The following is a 21,865-nucleotide window of genomic DNA, read 5'->3' as shown; positions in this document are numbered from 1 at the left end:
GGGTAGGTGTGGCCTATTGGGTAGGCGTGGCTAGAGTCCTGTGGCCTACTGGGTGGGCATGGCCAGCTCTACATCATTGGCATCAAGGGGGCCTGGGCAGGAGTGGGACAAATCTGAGGGTCTCTGGCAGAAGGAGGGTCTCTGGGCCAGGGCCAAGGCAGTGGTGGCCGTTCCCTCACTGTTTCCAAGATGGCTTCGCGGGTCACATGAAATCACTTCACAGGCCGGATCTGGCCCCCGGGCCTTGTGTTTGACATGTCTGGTTTATATTCTGGTGTCTTGCCTGTCTGGGGTGTCGTGGGGGGGGGGGAACGGAGGTCTTAGGGATTCTTTGGTTGGGCTGTTTAGTAATGGCTCTGTGACAGTTTCTTGATTGGAGTATTGCTTACTTGCTTACCTTCAGACCAACAGTCTAGTTAACACCCCGATCAAGAAACTGCCACAGAGCCATTAATAAACAGCCCAACCAAAGAATCCCTAAGACCGCCCCCACCCCAGACAGGCAAGGTAAACCAACAGCAAACAGCACTCCTTACTAGCACTGATTGTGTTACCTAGTTACCTAGTAACGAAACGTCTGCAGGAAAACAAGCCAACTCAGAGGGCACCAAGGACCCCTCAGAAGTGATGTTCTCCAGAGCCCCATCCGAAAGGATGGAAACTGCTGTGGGCGAATTCCTTTATAATTTTTATGAAGTTAGAAGACACCCTATTGTTTACTGCATGCAGTTTTTAAAATGCATTTCCAAATACAGGTAGTCCTTGACTTACAACAGTTTGATCAGTGACTGTTGGAAGTTACACCGGCACTGAAAAAAAAGTGACTTATGACCGTTTTTCACACGTATGACTGCTGCAGCATCCCCACGGTCACATGATTTACATTCGGATGCTGGACAACTGGTTCACATTTATGATGGTGGCGGTGTCCCCGGGGGGGGGTTGTGTGACCATCTTTGGTGACCTTCTGACAAGCAAACTCTATGGGGAAGCCTGATTCGCTTGACAACCGTGTTACTAATTTAACAAGGCTTTGATTCGCTTGAAAGATGTGGCAAGAAAAATCGTAAAATGGGACAAAGTTCAGTTAACAAATTTCTCATTTAGCAACATCAATTCTGGGCTCAGTTGTGGTCGTACGTCAAGGACCATCTGCACAAAGAAACAGTGGAGAAAACAAGTACAAAATAAACTGTCTTGCAGTACTTGCTCAGCTTTCTCAGTTGTACAGTAAGCATACGAGAGAGCAGAGAGGACAGGCAGAACTAACCCCCTCAGAGAAGCTTACTTTAGCTCAATAAAGCTTGGCAAATAAGCATCTCAGTGAGTGCCTAGTGGTGATCTGAAGACATCTGATCAGGGTTTGCAATACCACCAGGAAGAGTCCTTCCCTCCCCACCAAGTACTTTTAGCCAATAACTTGCTATAAACAATGCAGAAAATGATGAAGAATGCCCTCCCACTCGAAGTATGCTTTGTCATTGAATACTTATTGTTGTGTGTGCATGCCTTCAAGACACATTGATTCTTGGGGACTGCCTGGACAAGTCCCTGCGGTTTTCTTAGCAAGGTTTCTTCAGAAGGACTTCAAAAAGTGGAGGGCAAGAACTGAGATGTCTATTAACTCGCATCTTTTAAAAACATTGCTCCGAGTTGCTTTGCGTTATCTACTGCTGTGCTTTGCATTATATCTAACGTACACGTGACATGCAAGCACACATAATGAATCGCTAGTACTAATCGTTCCGAAGTAGGCTAAACTCAGAAATGAGGGTTAGGAATGTCAGTCACTCTACAGGTAGTCCTGTAGATAGGTAGACAATACGCATAAATGCAACTACAGGTAGTCCTTGACTTACAACCATTCGTGTAATAACCATTTGAAGTTACAACAGCACTGAAAAACAATGGCTTATGACCGTTTTTTACACTTACAACCGTTGCAGCATCTCCATGGTTCATGTGATCAAAACTCAGATGCTTGGCAACTGATTTATATTTATGACGGCTGCAATGTCCCCGAGGGTCATGTGATCTCCTTTTATGACCTTCTGACAAGCAAAGTCAAGGGGGAAGCCAGATTCACTTAACAACCGTGTTAATAATTTAAGAACTGTAGTGATTCACTTAACAACTGTGGCAAGAAAAGTCATAAAATGGGACAAAACTCACTTAAGAAATGCCTCGCTTAGCAATAGAAAATTTGGGCTCAGTTGTGGTTGTAAGATGAGGACTACCTGTGCTCTTCTACCCACATAAAAATTTGGAGCTTCCCTAGCAGGTTAGTGTGATGAATTTATTGGAAATGCATCTGTCAATGGCTATTAACCTATGAAGAAAAATGACACCAGACAAAGGATATTTAATCTTATTTAAGATACTTGTGCATTTTTGAGAACTGTTATGAGTGACACAGCTAAAACTGAGTGCTAAACTGCACAGATGTTTATTGGATCAAGCAAGATATTTCTCCCCAGCACCCAAAGTTACAAGCTATTGATCTTTTCCATGATATGAGTATCCATTACATCTGTCATCATGGCTGAATTTTGAATCTGGCCATTGTTATATTTCCATAGATGCCTTGCCTTTAATTTGTCATTGCCAGAATCAGTAGTAGACTTCTGATTATTTTGCTATAATTATTGCCCAGGTTAGTAAAATTTAGACAGCCTTATACAGTGTCCTTAGTTCTAATGTATTAGAACTGCTATACAGGAAGTCCTTGACTTATGACCATAATTGAACCCTGAAATTTCAGTCATAAGTCATGACAGTCATAAAACAGGTCATCAAATGACCATGCATGATTTTATAACCCTTTTGCGGCAGTAGTTAAATAAATCACCATAGTTGTTAAGTGAATTTGTGGTTGCTAAGCAAATCCATTGTTTGCTATGGGCGTTTTTGTTTTCCAGAAAATGGAAATAAATGCTGATTTCCAGAAAGAACATCATAAATCGTGATCATGTGACTGCAGAATGCTACGAATGGCTGTAAATGTGGGTCAGTTGCCGGGTGCCCAAAATGCAGTTACTTGACTGCAGGAGGGCTGGATGTTCGAACTTTGAATCTGAGTCATTTGTCCCTTTTTAGAGCCCATTATAACTCTGAACAGTTGCTAAGTGACCAGCTGTAAGTTGAGGACTACCTGTCATTCCCAGGCAGCCTTGCCTTCAGATGGGGAATGCTATTCTTAAAAATGTATAGTTGCAAACAATACTATTGCTGCAAAACTTGTAAAAGTGATTTTTTTTTACTCAAATGATTCAAGCCTACTTCAGATAAATAATTAATTTCTATCAAGCCAATGTAGTCCAGAAGCTAGTTAAATTTTAACATTGAGCATATATGCAGAAGATAGAAACCAATACTCCTTGAGCAAACAATTTGGACTGAAGCCTGGTCTCCAATAGTAGTCTGATAGACACCATTGTAACTATTACATGCAAATACATAGTTAAAATGTGCAAATTAGTTGCAGACTTCAGATCAAGAATACATTTTCAATGCAATTTTATATTTGAGCAAAAAGCCTGTCTTTTGCCTTACATGAATTCTGTCTGCAAAATCAAAATGAGTTTTTGGGACTGGTACAATATATTCTAAAATTCATTTAACACAGTTTCAGTCACATGGGGAATTAAAAAGCCAGTTTTCCTCACAAAAAAGCCTTACCTAAAAACAAAATAGCTAAAAACAATATGTGCAGCATATAGCAACAATGCCACTTATTCGAAAGAACTCAAAATACCGGCCAAACATTTAAATATATATTATTAGGTAAAATATCTCAACAAATAAAATTTGATGAGCTTTCTTTGAGAGGAACGTCTAAATTATGAGTGCCACTAAAAAGATAACTTGTTTCAGAAAGTGGAAAGCACAAAGTTCTCTGAGAAGTGACTGTGTTCAACACATACATCAGATTTTTTAGAGTTTTTGTTGAAAGATTAAACATAAAGCTTACCTGAAGTGTTTAGGCAATTACTTAGAAACTTTACTCCTTGATTTGATTGAATCTTTGAGCTGATTTTCAGTAGTGCAAGAAGAATGTTTTCCCAATAGCTTATTTTTCATTTAATTCATACATTCTAAACACCTCACCGGAAACTATCAAAGGATGATACAATTATTCCCTCCAATTATTTGCCAATACAACACTGGAAATCAGCTTTTTATAAAGTTTCTGAGCTAGATTATGCAAGGTCAGCAATTCTTCTCACACTGGAGGCTAATGCCCAGCAAATTTGTTCTTCCTCTAATTTCTCTAGAATACTGTCACATGACAGTTGACTTTGGCATTGAAGGAAAAAAATACCCACCATAACGTATAATCAAAATTTCTTTTTTTTTATGCGGAGTATAAGATTGTAAGATATCCCTTTGGAAAGATTTATATAAAGCTTACATATACAGATAGTCCTCGCTTAGTGTCTGCCTCGTACAGTGACTGTTCACAGTTACAGCAGTGATAAAAAAGTAACTTTATGATCAGTTCTCACACTGAAGAACTTTGCAGGTTTGTAAAGCAAAGGAAAGCTGAGGAAAGATTGTAAGCACAGTTGTTGAGATTTCACTTAGTGACTGTTTTGCTTAACGCCTGAGTTGATAATCCTAGTTGTGGTCACTAAACACGGTCTACCTGTTGTTCAATTTTAAAGTCTTTCAGGGCTTTAAAAGTACTGAAGAAGACTCTTTTCTCTCCTATGTACATTTCATTTCAGCTTTAGAAACTCGCTTTCCCCTTTCGAATGAACACTGAAGTTCATCAGCTCCTTGGCATTTCATTTCCTTGCTTGTCTGGTTGATCAATATTATTTATTTTAGAGTGGTAATGAGACAAAAACCTTTTCAGATAGAGTTCCTGCTTCCCCTTCTTTAGTTGCTGGTTGTAGCAAAACATATTTTCATAAATGGCTAATCTTTATAGAACTAATAGCAGGGAGGCAAAACTTCCTGTTATCATTTCCGATAATCTCAAAAAAAGCTTCATAGCTTGTACACTGCACCAAACACACACAGAGACACACACCCAAAACCAAAACCCAGCCCAACAATATAATGAAGGAAACTTTTTTTTTTAGCATAGAGAAAGCCTAATTTAATCCGTCGTCAATCTAAAACAATTTACTTGGCTTATGCTGTTCTTATAAAAAGCTTTATGCCTTTTTATCAGAGTATATAAAGAAGTTGCACTTTCTTTTCACATTAAATTGTTCTTTATACGGTAGCAGAACTTGTAAGAAAAACTTTTTTAAAAAAAGCCTTATGATGTATTTAAAGGGTAAATGTACAGGAATAGAGGGAAAGACTGTATCACTGTCACATATTAATAAACTAAATATTAATAAACTAAACTAAACAAATCTTGGAAACAGTTATCACATAATTATAAGTGAATTTCTTGGTCAGAGAAAAAGTAGGTTTTAGTGCCATTTAGTTCTCACAGGTACTTACTAATGTACACTGAAGACACAATATCATACTATCTTTTAGTAGAGCGAATTTGCTTTGTGGCATAGGATTTTTTTTTAGTTTAAGTTTTATGTTGTTTTATATTGCAGTTAAATTTATATTTGAAAAAAATAGATAAATTTTAAATGAATTTAATAAATTAATAGGTGTTATTCTACTCCCGTACTTTACAATATGAGCTTTTCAAAAGACTTGGTTAAGAATGGGGGTCATGCTGGCCTTGGTTACATTCCTTAGCAGCCAAATTGCTTGTGATTCAGGATACCCATAGAATTAATTCATGGAATACGACCCAATGCAGAATCTATCAAATTCACTTTTTTCACTCTGAAATTGAGTGGAAAAAAACCATTTAGAGGGGTGTATATGTTTATACAATCAATATATCTGTTTGGGTGGACATATTGGAAACTGTGATTGGAAGAGGATGAAAATTACCAAAAACATTTGCAGATGCAGAAGTACCTCCCCTAAGGGCTGAGGTCCTACCCTTTGCGATCACAATAAACAAAGTATTAACTATAATTTTTGCTTACATAGGTGTTCTTATTGCTTGAAATTACCTATTATGGCAATTATGTTACCTCTTATACCTAGAAATGTGACTGTGTATTTTTATATTTTATTTCAATGGAAACTAATAATAAATGCTTGGGTGACTAGCATAGCAGCTTTTCAACAGCTATGTAAGAGGATTCTCAACCCACAAATAAGGATTTTTCAATAACTTATAATAGAATAGAGCTTAAAGGGACCTTGGGGGTCTTCTAGTCCAGCCCCCTGCTCAAGCAGGAGAACCTGTACCATCTCAGACAAGTGACTGTCTCTAGCCTCTTTTTAAAAATCTGTAGTGATGGAGTGCCCACAATTTCTGAAGGCAAGCTGTTCCACTGGTTAATTGTTTTCACTGTCAGGAAGTTTCTCCTTAATTCCAGGTTGCTTCTGTCTTTGATCAGTTTCCAACCATTGTTTCTTGTCCTGCCCTCTGTGCTTTGGTGAATAATGTGACCCCCTCTTCTTTGTGGGAGCCCCTCAAATACTGGAATACTGCTATCGTGTCTCCTCTATTTCTTCTTTTCTTTAGGCTAGCCAAACCCAAGTCCTACAGCCGTTTTTCATATGTTTTAGTCTCCAGGCCTTTGATCATCTTAGTTGCTCTTCTCTGAATTTTTTCCAAACTCTCAACATCTTTTTTGTGATATGGTGACCAAAATTGGCTGCAGTATTCCAGATGTGGTCTTACTAGGGTTTTATAAAGCGGTATTCACGTGATCTTGATCCTATGCCTGTTTATACAGCCCAGGATTTTATTAGCTTTTTTGGCTGCTGCTGCACACTGCTGGTTCATGGTTAAGTGATCGTCCACTAAGACTCCAAGATCCCTCTCACAGTTACTGTTTTTAAGCCAGGTCTTGCCCAATCTGTGCTTGTACCTTTGATTTTTCCTACCTAAATGTAAAACTTTGCTTTTCTCCACATTGAAACTCATTTTGTTGGATAGGGCCCATTGTTCAGGTTTGTCAAGATCTTTTTGGATCCTGAGTTTGTCTTCTGGGGTGTTAACTACTCCTGCCAGTTTGGTGTCATCTGAAAATTTGATGAGTTCCCCTTCAATTCCCTCATCTAAGTCATTGATGAAAATATTGAAGAGTATTGGGCCTAAGGCGGAACCTTGTGGTACCCCACTGCTTCTTTCCATGTGGATGAAGTGCCATTGAGGACTACTCATTGAGTATGTTTGCCAGCCAGCTACAGATCCATCTTGTGGTGATGTTGTCTATTCTATCTTTTTCAAGCTTACCAAGGAGTAGGTTGTGATCTACTTTATCATATGCCTTACTGAAGTCTAGGTTTACTATGTCCACAGCGTTTTGCTGGTCTATTAGGTTGGTCACTTTGTCAAAGAATGAAATAAGATTGTTTTGGCATGATTTGTTTTTAAGAAACCCGTGCTGGCTATTAGTTATAACTTTGTTTGCTTCTAGTTGTTCGCAGATCTGTTTTTTTTTATTATCTTTTCTAGGATCTTCCCAGGTATTGATGTTAAACTGATTGGTCTAGTTTCCTGGGTCCATTTTTTCCCCTTTCTTGAAAATGGGAATCACATCAGCCCTTTTCCAGTCCTCAGGTACTTCCCCAGTGCTCCAGGATTTTTGAAAGATGTGGTGCAATGGTTCTGAGATAAAATCTTCCAGCTCCTTCAGAACTCTGGGATGTAATCTGTCAGGTCCTTAATGACTTCAATGCAGTCTTAAAGTGTTGAAACCATAAAATATTTAATTGTGGGTTGTCAAGGAAATTTATCATGAATATTGAGTTCAGTGACTTGGAACTGTGGTGCTTCATATTGTTTAATAGAAACAATTCTCTTTTACTAGAAACATTTTCTCTGTTTTCTAGACTTCCAAGAGAAAGATAGCTCAAAGCTCTCCTTGAAAGGATGAACCATTGGTAGAAACACTTTTTTTGCCACTTCTTGTTCCTAGAACTTGGATGTCTAAACTAAGCTCTTGAGGAACAAACATAGTGAAACTACAGCCTGGAATCAGACTATCTTGGTGTTTTGAGTTTTAAAGCTTATTCTCTTCTTGAAATTTAATGTGATAAGTGTTCTTGTTGCTTGTAGAATGATATGCTGATTGCTTTCACCCAACCTGAGTTGGCTTCAGAACCAGACAATATCAGCTATACACTGTCACTACCTGAGATATGCTTGTGTGAATCTTCATCTAAATGTCTACAGAGCAGAGCAATGCAGTTGTAGGAAACATGGTTCCTCCAGAATTTGTGCTGTACTGTATAGCAAGGGTCCCCAACCAGTGGTGGGATTCAAATATGTAAGCCACTGGTTCTGTGTGTGGATGCCGCTTCTGGACGTCCATTCTGGGCCTGGGCAACATAAAATTAACTACAGGTTTTGCCGAACTGGTGCGAACTGGCTGAATCCCACCACTGTCCCCAATCCCCAGGTCACTGACCAGCAATAGTCTGTGGACCACTAGGAACAGGTCCACACAAGCAAGTGAAGCCCCAAATGTGCACGCACAGGATCCAGGCATTGTGCAATAACACGCTGCCCCGGTCCATGGAAAAAAATGCCTCCATGAAACTGCCCCGATGCCCAAAAGGTTTGAGGCTGCTGCTCTAGAGAAAGCACATATTCTTTCTCAGCAGTTCCAAGCCTATAGCTTCTTCACTGTTCAAATCTTATCTTTCCATTAAGTTTCTAGTCTGGATTCTCAGATGCCTTGCTCATTCTAACTCCTTCCTTTACTTCCGTGCCTTTTCATTGCCTACCCTCCCTGTCATCTAGGTATCCACACAGGTATCTTACTTGATCCACTAACGTACTTGCATTAATAACTGAAGGAGAAATCAATCTCAGTCAAAATGATTGCTTTGAATAAGACTTGACCTTTTCATGCTTAGCTTTCCTTCCTAAGCTAAATCGTGCTGCATCATCATCGTCATCATCCTATTAGCACTAGAAGCTTTGTTATAAACACAATAAAAAATATGTGCTCGCAGCTATTGTGTAAGAACTTTACATTTTACTTACGTGCAGTAAAAAAGAAACCGTCAAAAAGTTTTTTTTAATAGTGTCCTCATATGAAAAGTGATCCCTAAAAGCAAAGCTGCACACAATGTAGAGAAATGCAGTTCTATATACTTACATATATCTATATTGATTTATGTGTTCTATTTATACTTCTGGAAACACTGGAAGATGAATAGCTGTGAGCCTTCTCTAGAACAGGGCTTTTCAACCTTTTCACCCATTGTACCACTTTTAGGATATGGCAACATCTGAGTACCACCAGTTGCCTAGCAAGGTGTCAAAACTTGATGACCCAAAAAAAAGGGGGGGGGAAGTGATGAAGTACAGGTAATCCTCGTCACTTAGTGACTGTCTGACGTTACAATGGCACTGAAAAAAGTGCCCCCCCAAGCCACAGCAAGACACCTTGCCCGCCCGGCGGCACTCTTCCTCCTGTCTGAGGTTTTCATTGTTGTGAGCATTTCTGTCGAGGATTGGCCGTGGGAGTGGGGTGGGGTGGGTGTTTGGTTTTTATTCCCCCCCCCTCTGTTGAGTGGTTGCAGCAGGTTTTGCTCACTTCACATGACCCTGGGACACTGTGACCGTCATAAATATGAATCAGCTGCCAAGCATCTGAACATAAATCACAAGACCCTGGAGATGCTGCAACATTCCAACTGATAGGCGCTTCTTCTGGGTTCAGAAGCGCCAGGATCAGCATTATGCTCCAGCTGGAGCCTGGTGCTGATCCTGGCGCTTCCGCTGAGCCCTGACAGCCCTGCAGCTCCAGCCGTCTCTCACTCAGGCTTGTGCGGTGCTGCCACCGGTTCAGCTCCTTCCCCTCCCCAGCTACCACTTTTCTAGGATGGTCGCGTATCACCTGCCAGGTGCCAATGTACCACAGGTGGTACCTGTACCACTGGTTGAAAAGCCCTGCTCTAGGGCCTAAATTATAAGGTAATAAAAAAGAAAATGCTCCTAAATTGTTTATGTTTTAAACAATGTTTTACTGAAATTTTTCTTTTACAATGCAAAATATTTGTAAACTCATTTAAGATTTCATTTAATGGGAAGTAATGTACCGTATTTTTCGGACCATAAGACGCACTTTTTTCCCCCAAAAGTGGGTGCGTCTTATGGTGCGAAGGTGATCCGTATGGCCAGCCCCAACCTCCGCAAGTGGAAAGCAAGGGAGATTGTCAGGAGCACGAATCAGCACGTGCTGAGAAACGCCGATCTCACGCTCCTGCACTCTCCCTCGCTCGGTTTCAGCTTCCCTTGCTACAAGAGAAAGCAGGCTGAAACGGAGTGAGGGAGATTGCCAGGAATGCGAATCGGCTGATCTCGCGCTGCTGCAATCTGCCTCGTTTCAGCCTCCTTTCTCTTGTAGCAAGGGAAGCTGAAACCAAGTGAGGGAGTTTGCAGGAGCGCGAGATCGGCCGATTCGCATTTCTGGCAATCTCCCTCACTCCGTTTCAGCTTGCTTTCTGCAAGAGAAAGCCGGGCTGCAGGACCGCCTCCGTGGGTACTGCTCTAATGCAGAGAGGGAAGGACAAAGAGGGAGGGAAGGAAGGAAGGAAGGAAGGGACAATGGGAGAGGGAGGGAGAGAAAGAGAGAGAGAGATAAAGAGAGGGAGAGAGAGAGAAGGAGAAAGAATTTTTTTTCTTGTTTTCCTGCTCTAAAAACTGGGTGCGTCTTATGGTCCGGTGCGTCTTATGGTCCGAAAAATACGGTAATATGTTAGATAAAATATACTCACCCAGATATATACAAACAGGTGAGTACACATACAAAGAAATCTCCTGTGTGCAATAGATTAGAATGACACAATTACAAGAGATTTCTACAATTTAATAACTTCCCCTAATCTTTTGATAAGTTACAATATTTTGCAGTAACTGTTGTAATATAACAGCGGATGCCAAGTAGCAGATTAATGAATATTAATCTAATGCTTCCTCTTAATGGGCATATATTGTGGATGAAATTAGGAAAGCTGTGTTAGTTAATATTTGTATTATACCAAAGATATTTACACTGATTGTAATTTGTCAACTAAAAATATTTCAGATTTTTTTACAACTCTTTGATATATATAAAAAAATCAGGCACATTTGTTAAATATGTTTAATTTTTTTAAAAAATAACTAATGGCAAAATAAAATATATACATCACATCATACTGTGTAAACACGCAACATCACTGTACAAAAAATATACATGCAAAATAAAGTGAAACTTCAACTAAGGTAGGAAATAAAATAATTCTGAAGCAAAAAAGTTATGGTTGGTATGAATGTACATCCATCCAGTTTTGATTTCAATTCTTATTTTAAAAGTTTCTGTACAGTTTTACAAAAGTAAAAGAAAAACAAAAGAAAAATAAATAGTTTACAATGGGAGCCACAAACACTAAAATTATAACCAGGTGATAGTTTAAGATGGGTCGTATAACTATTTTGTATGGGATGCCGGCTTATTTTTTTCCCCAAGGCTCATTACACACAAGAAATATATGTTGACTGGATGTCCTTGTCTAATGCACAGGAAACCATTAATATCTCAATATTCCACCTATTAATCTTTTTTTTTTCATTATTCAGTAAAGATCTCGCCATCTGATGTCAGGTTCTGGTCCACGGTTGCTTGATAGCATTTTCTTTGAAGAACACAAACTTTGCTTAGTATTGTAGAAAAAGCAGTAGACAAATCTGAACATTCTATAAAATAGAAATTAATTTTGAGGGGAAAATAATACTTTGGCATTTTGAACAACAAACCAACCAAACCAAACCAAACTTCAATAAAACATTCCCCAGTTTTAAAATCCAGTTTGTTTTTCAGGAGATGAAAATAATTTTACAATCTTTTAAAACCAGGTTGACCTTTTAACAAAGTTCTAAGATAAGCATCAAGTTCAACTAGTTTACAACATATTGATAAACCTTCACCCACCCCGACCGACCCTGGAATTTCCAAGCACAAAGTCATAAAGCTCACCATACTATGAATGTGCTTTTTTTTCCTATATATTTATTACAGTTACAACTGAAGGTCTCATAAATAGTTGCATAAAATGTTAAAGCCACAACATTGCACATGATATGAAATAAAATTAAAAAAAAATCCCAAAGTGAGTGCATTTACAGTATTATCTTCCTGCTGTTTCCTGCTTGGTGGTAGAGGTTGGCCTATTTGTTACCAAACTCAGGAGTTCTTTTCTGATAGGTCCAGCCAAAGCTGATCTGAACTAAAGACCCGCACAGTGGTATACCACCATTTAGGAGGAAGGAAAAGAGGGCAAAAAATAGAGACACAGATTGAAGGCAGGTAATAGTCTATTTACAAGTAAGGCCTACATTTTATCAGAGCAAAATGGTTCATTCTATCTGTATGCAAAAATCTTGAGGTTGGATGCACTTAAAAGCAGAGCCTGATCTCAGTGCACTGCTATGCAAGGTATACACAGGCGAGGCAACTGGAAAGCTCTATGTCCAAGTCAAAAATGAAAACAAAAACTGGATGGTCCAAAATGGGCACCATCCAAATGGACAGCCATTTTGTTAAATCATTTTTAAGTGTCAGTGACCATATTTTGTCTTTTTTAACACCAGTGCTTTGATCATAGGCATAGTTCCTTTGTCTAAAATCTTGAAAATCCTAGTTAAGGTCATTCGCAAAATTTTAATTCTCATTTGACTTTTTTCTAAAAAAAGTGTTTTTTTTTGCAGAAACCTGAATAAAATACTGTTATAAGTATAATGTTCTTCATTGCCTTTTGCAGAGTACAGTGTTGTAGTCCTCCACCCCAACGTAGTTTTACACTGCTAGTCCCAAGTACAATTGTGTGCAGATTTACTTGGAATACATTTTCACACGATGAACCATGCTAGCAGCTGATTTTTTTTTATCTTCTTCACCCCAAATTCAAGTCAACAGCTGATTGGCAGGAGAGCTTCATCCTCAGTTTAACTGACAGGTGAAAGAGAATGAGAGAGAACATCAAAGATAGGTTAAACTTTTGGCAAGAGCCTGCTCTGTAAAAAGTTTTTAATGCTACGAATGGGTCGAACATCGTTCTGGTGTTTTCGCCGCTCAATGAATGAAGTCAGTCTGGCTATGTCAATGCTGTCAGCACTTTTGGCACTGCCTGGCTGCAGCCATTGCTCCTGGAGGGCCAGTGCAGCAGAAGGACGCTTGGCTGGGTCATCCTGCAATAAGAAACATACAAAATCTTTGGCCTTCTGGCTTACTCCTTTGAAGTAGTCATCTGGGAAGCTAAAGTCTAAGCGACAAATGTTCAGGCAGGTTTCCTCTACACTTTCATCCAAGAAAGGAGACACGCCACTAAGGAGGACATATGTGAGCACTCCAATGCTCCACACATCTGAGGTCAGGGAGACGGGATTTCCAAGGATAATTTCAGGAGCTGCAAATTCTGGGTTCCCAAATAACTGGTGGATATAATAAGTAGTGTTGAGCTGAACTGCATCTCCAAAGTCAGCCAATCTGATTGTTGCTTTGGCCAAACTCTTATCCACCAGAATGTTTTCGGGCTGAAAGAGAAGACAAATTCTCAGCTATGTTATACCAGCTCAAGTTCTAACAGTTACTTTATAATTTTTTTTGCATCTTCTGTTTTTTGAAACAAACAAACAAAAAAAACACTAACCAATTGTGAGTATTTTTAAAGAGGTCAGCTGTCAAAAGGAAAAATATACACGTATAGGCTTACTAGAAGAAAGGCATTTCAATTTGCTGATCATAACATACATTTAATAAAGTAAAAGCAACATTAAATTTTATACAAGAATTCATCAGGAACATGGTCTACAACTTGTAAAATTTAATTGTGTTGGATGGCAATAATATGCTTGCTGAATGCTAGTTTCTAAACATATAATGAGATACCCTCAAGTAAAAACATTTTAAGTGCTCCAAAAAATGTTTTGATGTCAATGGTTCGCTTTGGCTTTGGAAGAGAAAAAAAACCTGCTGCCCACTTCACCTTTAGGTCCAAGTGTACTATTCTGCAATTGTGGAGATAATGTACAGCTTCCAGAATCTCCCACAGATACAGCTTGATCTTTCCTTCAGTGAGATTTCCCCATTGTATAATGTAATCAAGAAGGCGACCCTGGTTGGCCCTGTGAAAGCATAAGCATCATGTTCAAAATAAAGACAATAGCCTGCATTTCACAAGTAAAGACTAACATGCATCAGTTTCTAAAAAGTACCATTTCTAAAGTGAACCTTCTAGTCCAACTACTAAGAAATTAATTTTGCTAATTCAGAATGAAGTTTAGTAACCCCTTTCATGTATTACTTGTCATCATTTGAGAATGTGTTTCTACCTCATGTAGGATATGTCAGTCTTTTTTCACTTTTACTTTATTATATAAAATTATCTTTATATAATTTTTCTATATTACATAAATTATATAAAATTAATTACGCAATATAACCACAAAATTGATGATGCTGGGGAATAAAGGCTTTGTTATGTTATAAAGAAAAAAATTCTGAAAAAATTGTTAGGATTGCTCAAAGATTGCCTTCCTTTTCTCTTTGTCAGCACTCTCTTGACTAGAACTAGACTGGAAGGGACCTTGGAGGTCTTCTAGTCCAGCCCCCTGCTCGAGCAGAAGAACCTATACCATTTCAGACAAGTGACTGTCTAGTCTCTTCTTAAAAATGTCTAGTGATGGAGCGCCCACGATTTCTGAAGGCAAGCTGTTCCACTGGTTTATTGTCCTCACTGTTAGGAAGTTTCTCCTTAATTCCAGGTTGTTTCTCTCTTTGGTCAGTTTCCAACCATTGTTTCCTGTCCTGCCCTCTGTGCTTTGGAGAATAGTTTGACACCCTCTTCTTTGTGGTAGCCCGTCAAATACTAGAACACTGCTATCATATCACCCCTATTTCTTCTTTTCTTTAGACTAGCCAAACCCAAGTCCTGCAGCTATTCTTCATATGTTTTAGTCTCCAGGCCTTTGATCATTTTAGTTGCTCTTCTCTGAGCTTTCTCCAAGGTCTCAACATCTTTTTTGTAGTATGGTGACCAAAACTGGTTGCAGTATTCCAGGAATGGTCTTACCCAGGGCTTTTTAACCAGTGGTACGGGTACCACCTGTGGTACATTGGCACCTGGCAGGTGGTACGCGACCATCCTAGAAAAGGGGTAGCAGGGGAGGAGAATGAGCTGAACCAGTGGCAGCACCGCACAAGCCTGAGTGAGAGGCGGCTGGAGCTGCAGGGTTGTCAGGGCTCAGCGGAAGCGCCAGGATCAGCGCTTCTTCGGGGCTGTCAGGGCTCAGTAGAAGCGCCAGGATCAGCGCCAGGCTCCAGCTGGAGCTCAGCACTGATCCTGGCACTTCTGAGCCCAGAAGAAGCACCGATCAGCTGGAATGTTGCAGCATCTCCAGGGTCTTGTGATTTACATTCAATGCTTGGCAACTGATTCATATTTATGACGGTCACAGTGTCCCAGGGTCATGTGAAGTGACCAAAACCTGCTGCAACCACCCAGCAGATGGGGGGAATAAAAACCAAACACCCCCCACCTCACCACCGGGCAGGCAGGCAGGTGTCTTGGTCGGCTGTGGCTTGGGGGGCACTTTTTCAGTGCCATTGTAACTTCGAACAGTCACTAAGTGAACTGTTGTAAGTCAAGGACTACCTGTACTTCATCACTTTTTTCCTTTTTTTTTTGGTCATTAAGTTTTTGACACCTTGCTAGGCGACTGGTGGTACTCAGATATTGGCATATCCTAAAAGTGGTACAATGGGTGAAAAGGTTGAAAAGCCCTGGTCTTACTAGGGCTTTATAAAGCGGTACTAATCCAAATGTGACAAGCAACACAAAAGAACAATCCATTGTTGCCAGTTCAGTAAAAAATTTCCCTCCAGTACCACATAACAAATTATAATAAATTTGCAGCCAGCCCTTATACTACACACAAATCCACAATTCTGGACCCCTTGATAGTTTCCAAACCTATGGATACAGCTAAGAACATCCACATGTTTAGCACAATTAACAATCCTCTTGATTTCAGTTCCCAAATATGGCATAATAGGACAAATTGGAATCTGTATTAGTTCATGTTCTGACTTTTGAATTCCATCTCCAATACCAAAGTGATCACAAGGAATCATTATTAAACAGTGAAGATTCCAAAAAACAAAAAGCAATTTTTGTTGTATACATATATATCACAATATTACCTCTCACAGTGTTATCCAAAGTACAGAAAAGGAGTTAGAAATATTAAACTAGAAATGAGTTTTTTTTAAAAAAAATATGGGCCTACATCTAGTTTACAATAGGTAGTCCCAACTTATGACCACCAGAAAATTTGTCATCTTATCAGTGTGGTCATTTTATCTTACCTCTCATTGCCACCTTTATGTTAATCCCCTGACCATATTATTGAATGAAATCTGTCTGTCTATCTATCTAATCTCACGATGACAATACAAAGAGAATGTTTTACAATTATTGTAAAAATATTGACCTCCCTCGTTCCTTGAATTCTGAAGGGAATTTGGGCATTAATTGTCCTCTGATTATTGTGCAGGCTAGAGCAAACACAGGCTTTGTTCAAGTTACTTTGATTTGATCTTGAAAAGAAAAGTGTTTCAATACTCAAAAGGGCAAGAGTCATTTATATTTTAGAAATGATGTTACAGGATCATTACTAAACTTTAGAGAAATTTCACTGTGACTTTCTAAATGGGGAGCTTATGTGGCACTGTCCAGTTTATGTTTTGGACTTGTTGTGCTACACACAGACTGTCATGAAACTATTTTCAATGTAAATTTTAAAACTAACCAAAGATATTAGAAAAGAGCAAAATAGCTGAATAAAGTAACTAAGAGATTACACACATTTCTAACACCAAGATATAACTGGTGGAAGTCTCAAAGGTATCAAGAAGGCCAACAAGCTGAGGGTGTTGGAGATTCTGCATAATTCCAAGTTCACGGGTGACCTGATCTCGTTTCATCAATTTCTTATTTACGAATTTAGCGGCTACTTCTCGCTTGGTTCCTTTCTGATCACATCTCTTAATGACAGAAAACCTGCCCCTAAGGAAAAAAAGTGAGAAGAACAAAGTCAACAAGGTATACCTGAAACCTAGCTTAGTTTTCATATGTCACTACATACATACATATATAAACCTGGCCATGCACTATTAAGAAAGGCATGTCTTTAAAAGCCCCCGAAATATTTTAAAATGCCAGTTTAAACAAACTAATGATTTTTTTTCAATAACATTCTGAATTAATGCTAATTATACTAAAGTAGCCCCTTGGTCTTGGCTGTCATTTAAAAATCAAGTATGTAAATTTGGTAGACTCCCACAGGCTTTTCACTGAAGCATGGTCTATCTTCAGACGTGAGGGCAATTAAAAACCAGAATGAAATTATGTGAATGTGTGCTATCTGAATGTTCTCGGCAAATTTTCTTAATCTAATAATGAGACTCATAATGACAGAATTACAATATTTTTGTGCCAGATTAGTAGAGAAAACTGCTGCCCAGACTTCACTACAAATATAAGGATTGGATCTTAGTCAATGTGCATTAACTAGTTTAGAATTAGCAGATCTGTCTCATAATGTTCAGTTTTACAGTGTAAGCAGGCTGTCAAAGAATCTAATTCCTGCATACCGATGTGAATTAGGGTGAAGCAAGTTCATCTGCACATACATAAACATACACTCCTGTCTTTTCATATACACGCTCAAGGTTCATAGTAGGAAACACTAGTAGATCTTACCTGCCAAGCTCAGCCACTTCACTATACAAAGAATCAAAGTTATCCTTCCAGATTACCATGATCCCATCGCTTCCAGGACCTTAAAAATGGAGAAAACACCCTTTCATTAAGTGTTATATACAAAACGTGTCATTTTTATCTCATATTATATATCGTACATATGAAACCTACCTAAAACTCGCAGATTAGCCTTAGTGGAAATTGAACCCATATCATTTGCAGCTATACACGTGTAGACACCATCATCTTCTGTGGTCACCCCAATGATTTTCAGATGTGCTTCTCCTAAATCACTGCAAAATATCATAAACTGTAAGCAGGTGAGACATTACCTACCTCTGTCTAGTAATACTGTTAATACTTCAAGTGTAAAATTTCCCCTGCTTTAATTCTAGTCTCTTTCGACTGGTAAGAGAGCAGAGAAACAGATTTAATTTCATGCTTGAAAACCCCTGGATGTCATCAGTATAATATGTTCTTTTTACTTTTTAAACTATGTAACAATTCCTTTTTATTTAGTTTTCATCGTATACAATATACAAGCCACTCTTCATGCGAGCTAATACTGCTGGTGACTGAATCCTCTTTTTGCCCCAGAGCCCCTTTCGACTCTTATGGCAAATGGTGAGACAAAAATGATGGAAAGGGTTTTCAGACATTGCTTCTGTGTCTGTCTCTCACCTGACCTCTAGTTCTTATATTTAAAAAACAAATGTACATGCCTACGTATACACACACACACACACACACACACACACACACACTCATTTTCAAAGTTAACTTAGAGAGAATCTAGGTTCTGTCTGCATCTTACCCATCCTAATTACTTCTTAATAAATCTATTTTTTAATCTCAAAGATTATATACACCACACCTAAGATAACTAAATTATGGGGAAGTTTGAGGGCTTTATTGGTTTGTTTGAATGGGGCCTGGTACTGCTTGAATCCTTAATATACTTTTAATAATGTTCAGAGGATGTGCTTCTGAACATAGGTCAGCATGGGTTCCTGCTTAATTCAACTCTTCAACAAATGCTCCATCAAAATAAAAGCCAAAATGGCAAGACACTAATGTAACAACAATGCTCAATACACATATGCAGCTCCAACTGTTCTGAACTATTGGGTCATTTGGAATTTGGTCAAAAGATCATTTCAAATGATGAGGGGCAGGGGCAGTGGGAGGGCTATCTCATAATGTCCGCCATCATGGCAGCAGGAATCCATTTCTGAAAAGGAAGAAATAGTGAGGATAAACCATAATTTGTGTAAAATGTAAAAACATGAGTCTTAGAATATTCTTCTCCCAGAAAGACAATATCTTTGGCTCAAAGACAAATAACTTGGAGACCATTTTGCCTTGTGTCTCCTCATCTCTAAACCTAGAAATGGGTTATTATATCCACACAGGTTCTGGGATTTGCCGGCTATTAACGCGAGTTACATCCATAACTAATTTCTCTTCATCCACAGTCAGACGGATGATAATAAAGGAGTCCAAGTTTTCCAGTACCTTTTAAGCCTGGGCTGTTTCGATGGGCCTTTGGGGTCTGAGGGACTATTCTGGTCTCTCTTTGGGGTCTCTCTGTGAATATGGGATATGGTTCTTTCACAATGCTCTGAGGCTATCTTGTTGCCTTGTTGTGTTTTTGTTTTTAAATAATACTACCATTTGGAAGCCATAAACTGCTTAGAGGCCGATATGATTGCATCACCATACAAGTAGTCCTTGAGTTATGACCATTTGTTTAAAGACTTAAGTTGCAAAAGGACTTAAAATGGATTATGACCAGACCTTGCAATTACAACCACTGCAGTCTCCCCAGGGTCACATGATGAAAATTCAGATGCTTGGCAACTGGCATGTACTTATGAGGGTTGCAGCATCCCAGGGTCATGTGACCACAATTTGCAACTTACTTGGAGGAGCTTCCAATAAGCAAAGTCAATGGGGGATGCCGGATTTGCTTAACAACCATGTGATTTACTTATGGTGGCTAAAAGGCTCAGGCTATTCAACAACCACACTGCTTGGCGAGAGAAGTTTCAGCTCCAGTGGACTACCTATACAAGCTGACTGAAATCAATCAGTTTCCTCAAAGGTCACAAATGTGATAAACATGAGACTCAAGCCTCTTTTAAGACAGTCTTTAAATTTATACTTTTCTCTTCCAAGCAAAATCCAGTTCACAGAAAAGGAAGCCACTGACCCTAAAATATAAACAATCTGCTTAATACTCTATTACTATTTCAGTGTAGTCTGTTGCCCAGCCTCCCTTTGAACTACCTCATGACTGAGGGAAAACAACTAAAAATGACATGTTATCCTTTTGATTGGGAACCTGGATGAGTCGCTGGCAGTCTTTCAGTCCCCTGGATAACTGAGGAAGGGACAGGCTAATAAACTGAACTAAAAGAAGGAAGAGGAGGTACGGCAAGGTCAGACAAGACTGTGTTACTATAGCCCAGAGGTAGGCAACCTTGGCTCTTTTATGACTCGTGGACTTCAACTCCCAGAATTCCTGAGCCAGCCATGCTGGCTCAGGAATTCTGGGAGTTGAAGTCCATGAGTCATAAAAGAGCCAAGGTTGCCTACCCCTGCTATAGCCAATCTCAATAGAATTAATTGTAGCCTTCCTGTAAACGTACTAGTCTGTTTACTGAGGCTGAAAGTCACTTACGTTCTTTTATTTGTAATGGAAAAAAATGGTTTGAACAGCCCATGATATTGACAAATGTCAGGGTACACACTGGACCTACAAGCAGTTTATGAAATAAAAATGGCGGAGGCAGCCCTTGACTTTGAAGCACTGAGCATTCTTCTGATATTAAAATTATTTTAAAAAGTGAATAATAGTGAAAGAAATAAATGAGACAAGTGCTGTTATGGGAGGTGGGTGCCTCTAAGTGTGTAGAGGCACAATGCTGAAGGAACTAGGATGAGGACAGGCAAAGTAAAACCCGTTACATTTGCTTACACTTCCCCACACTTGCAATCTCCTTCCAATATGGTACAAGTCGCACTGAAGAGAAGCCCAGTACCTGCAAGAGATGCTGTAATGGCTGTCATTGCTCAATATGTTATGATCAGGACCTTTCCAAGTGATTGAAGCTTTGGGACGACCACAGACCTTGCATTTAAGAATGACAGTCTCTCCTGTCTCACACGTCATCTCACTTAATGGTATTACAAATTCTGGGGGAACTGTGAAAAAAGGAAATAGTTGCCGTTAAAGACAAAGAGAGACCACTGTCTTGTTGATAACATTACAGGTGAAACTCGGAAAATTAGAATATCGTGCAAAAGTTCATTTATTTCAGTAATGCAACTTAAAAGGGGAAACTAATATATGAGATAGACTCATTACATGCAAAGCAAGATAGTTCAAGCCGTGATTTGTCATAATTGTGATGATTATGGCTTACAGCTCATGAAAACCCCAAATCCACAATCTCAGAAAATTAGAATATTGTGAAAAGGTGCAATATTCTAGGCTCAAAGTGTCCCACTCTAATCAGCTAATTAAGCCATAACACCTGCAAAGGGTTCCTGAGCCTTGAAATGGTCTCTCAGTCTGGTTCAGTAGGAATCACAATCATGGGGAAGACTGCTGACCTGACAGTTGTGCAGAAAACCATCATTGACACCCTCCATAAGGAGGGAAAGCCTCAAAAGGTAATTGCAAAAGAAGTTGGATGTTCCCAAAGTGCTGTATCAAAGCACATTAATAGAAAGTTATGTGGAAGGGAAAAGTGTGGAAGAAAAAGGTGCACAAGCAGCAGGGATGACCGCAGCCTGGAGAGGATTGTCAGGAAAAGGCCATTCAAAAGTGTTGGGGACTTTCACAAGGAGTGGACTGAGGCTGGAGTCAGTGCATCAAGAGCCACCACACACAGACGGATCCTGGACATGGGCTTCAAATGTCATATTCCTCTTGTCAAGCCGCTCCTGAGCCACAACGTCAGAAGCGTCTTACCTGGGCTAAAGAAAAACAGACCTGGTCTGTGGTTCAGTGGTCCAAAGTCCTCTTTTCTGATGAGAGCAACCTTTGCATCTCATT

At 39.3% G+C, this 21,865-nt stretch overlaps 1 protein-coding gene across 1 annotated transcript in view; it reads right to left on the bottom strand.

Moving 5' to 3' along the window:
- Window positions 1-11,120: 11,120 nt before the first annotated feature.
- TRIO (trio Rho guanine nucleotide exchange factor) overlaps window positions 11,121-21,865 on the bottom strand; it is a 266,591-nt gene continuing 255,846 nt past the window's right edge. The window contains exons 52-57 of the mRNA XM_081322967.1: window positions 20,847-21,009; window positions 17,974-18,095; window positions 17,803-17,881; window positions 16,906-17,106; window positions 14,026-14,164; window positions 11,121-13,573 (exon numbers count right to left, since the gene is read on the bottom strand). Of these exons, the coding sequence (XP_081179093.1) occupies window positions 13,031-13,573; window positions 14,026-14,164; window positions 16,906-17,106; window positions 17,803-17,881; window positions 17,974-18,095; window positions 20,847-21,009 (1,247 nt within the window). The 3' untranslated portion in view covers window positions 11,121-13,030. The remainder of the gene's footprint in view (window positions 13,574-14,025; window positions 14,165-16,905; window positions 17,107-17,802; window positions 17,882-17,973; window positions 18,096-20,846; window positions 21,010-21,865) is intronic.

The sequence above is a fragment of the Vipera berus genome (assembly GCF_964194415.1).
Source record: "Vipera berus genome assembly, chromosome: 3".
In the NCBI taxonomy this organism is placed as follows: Eukaryota; Metazoa; Chordata; class Lepidosauria; order Squamata; family Viperidae; genus Vipera; species Vipera berus.
This window is presented reverse-complemented; position numbering and strand designations above follow the sequence as displayed.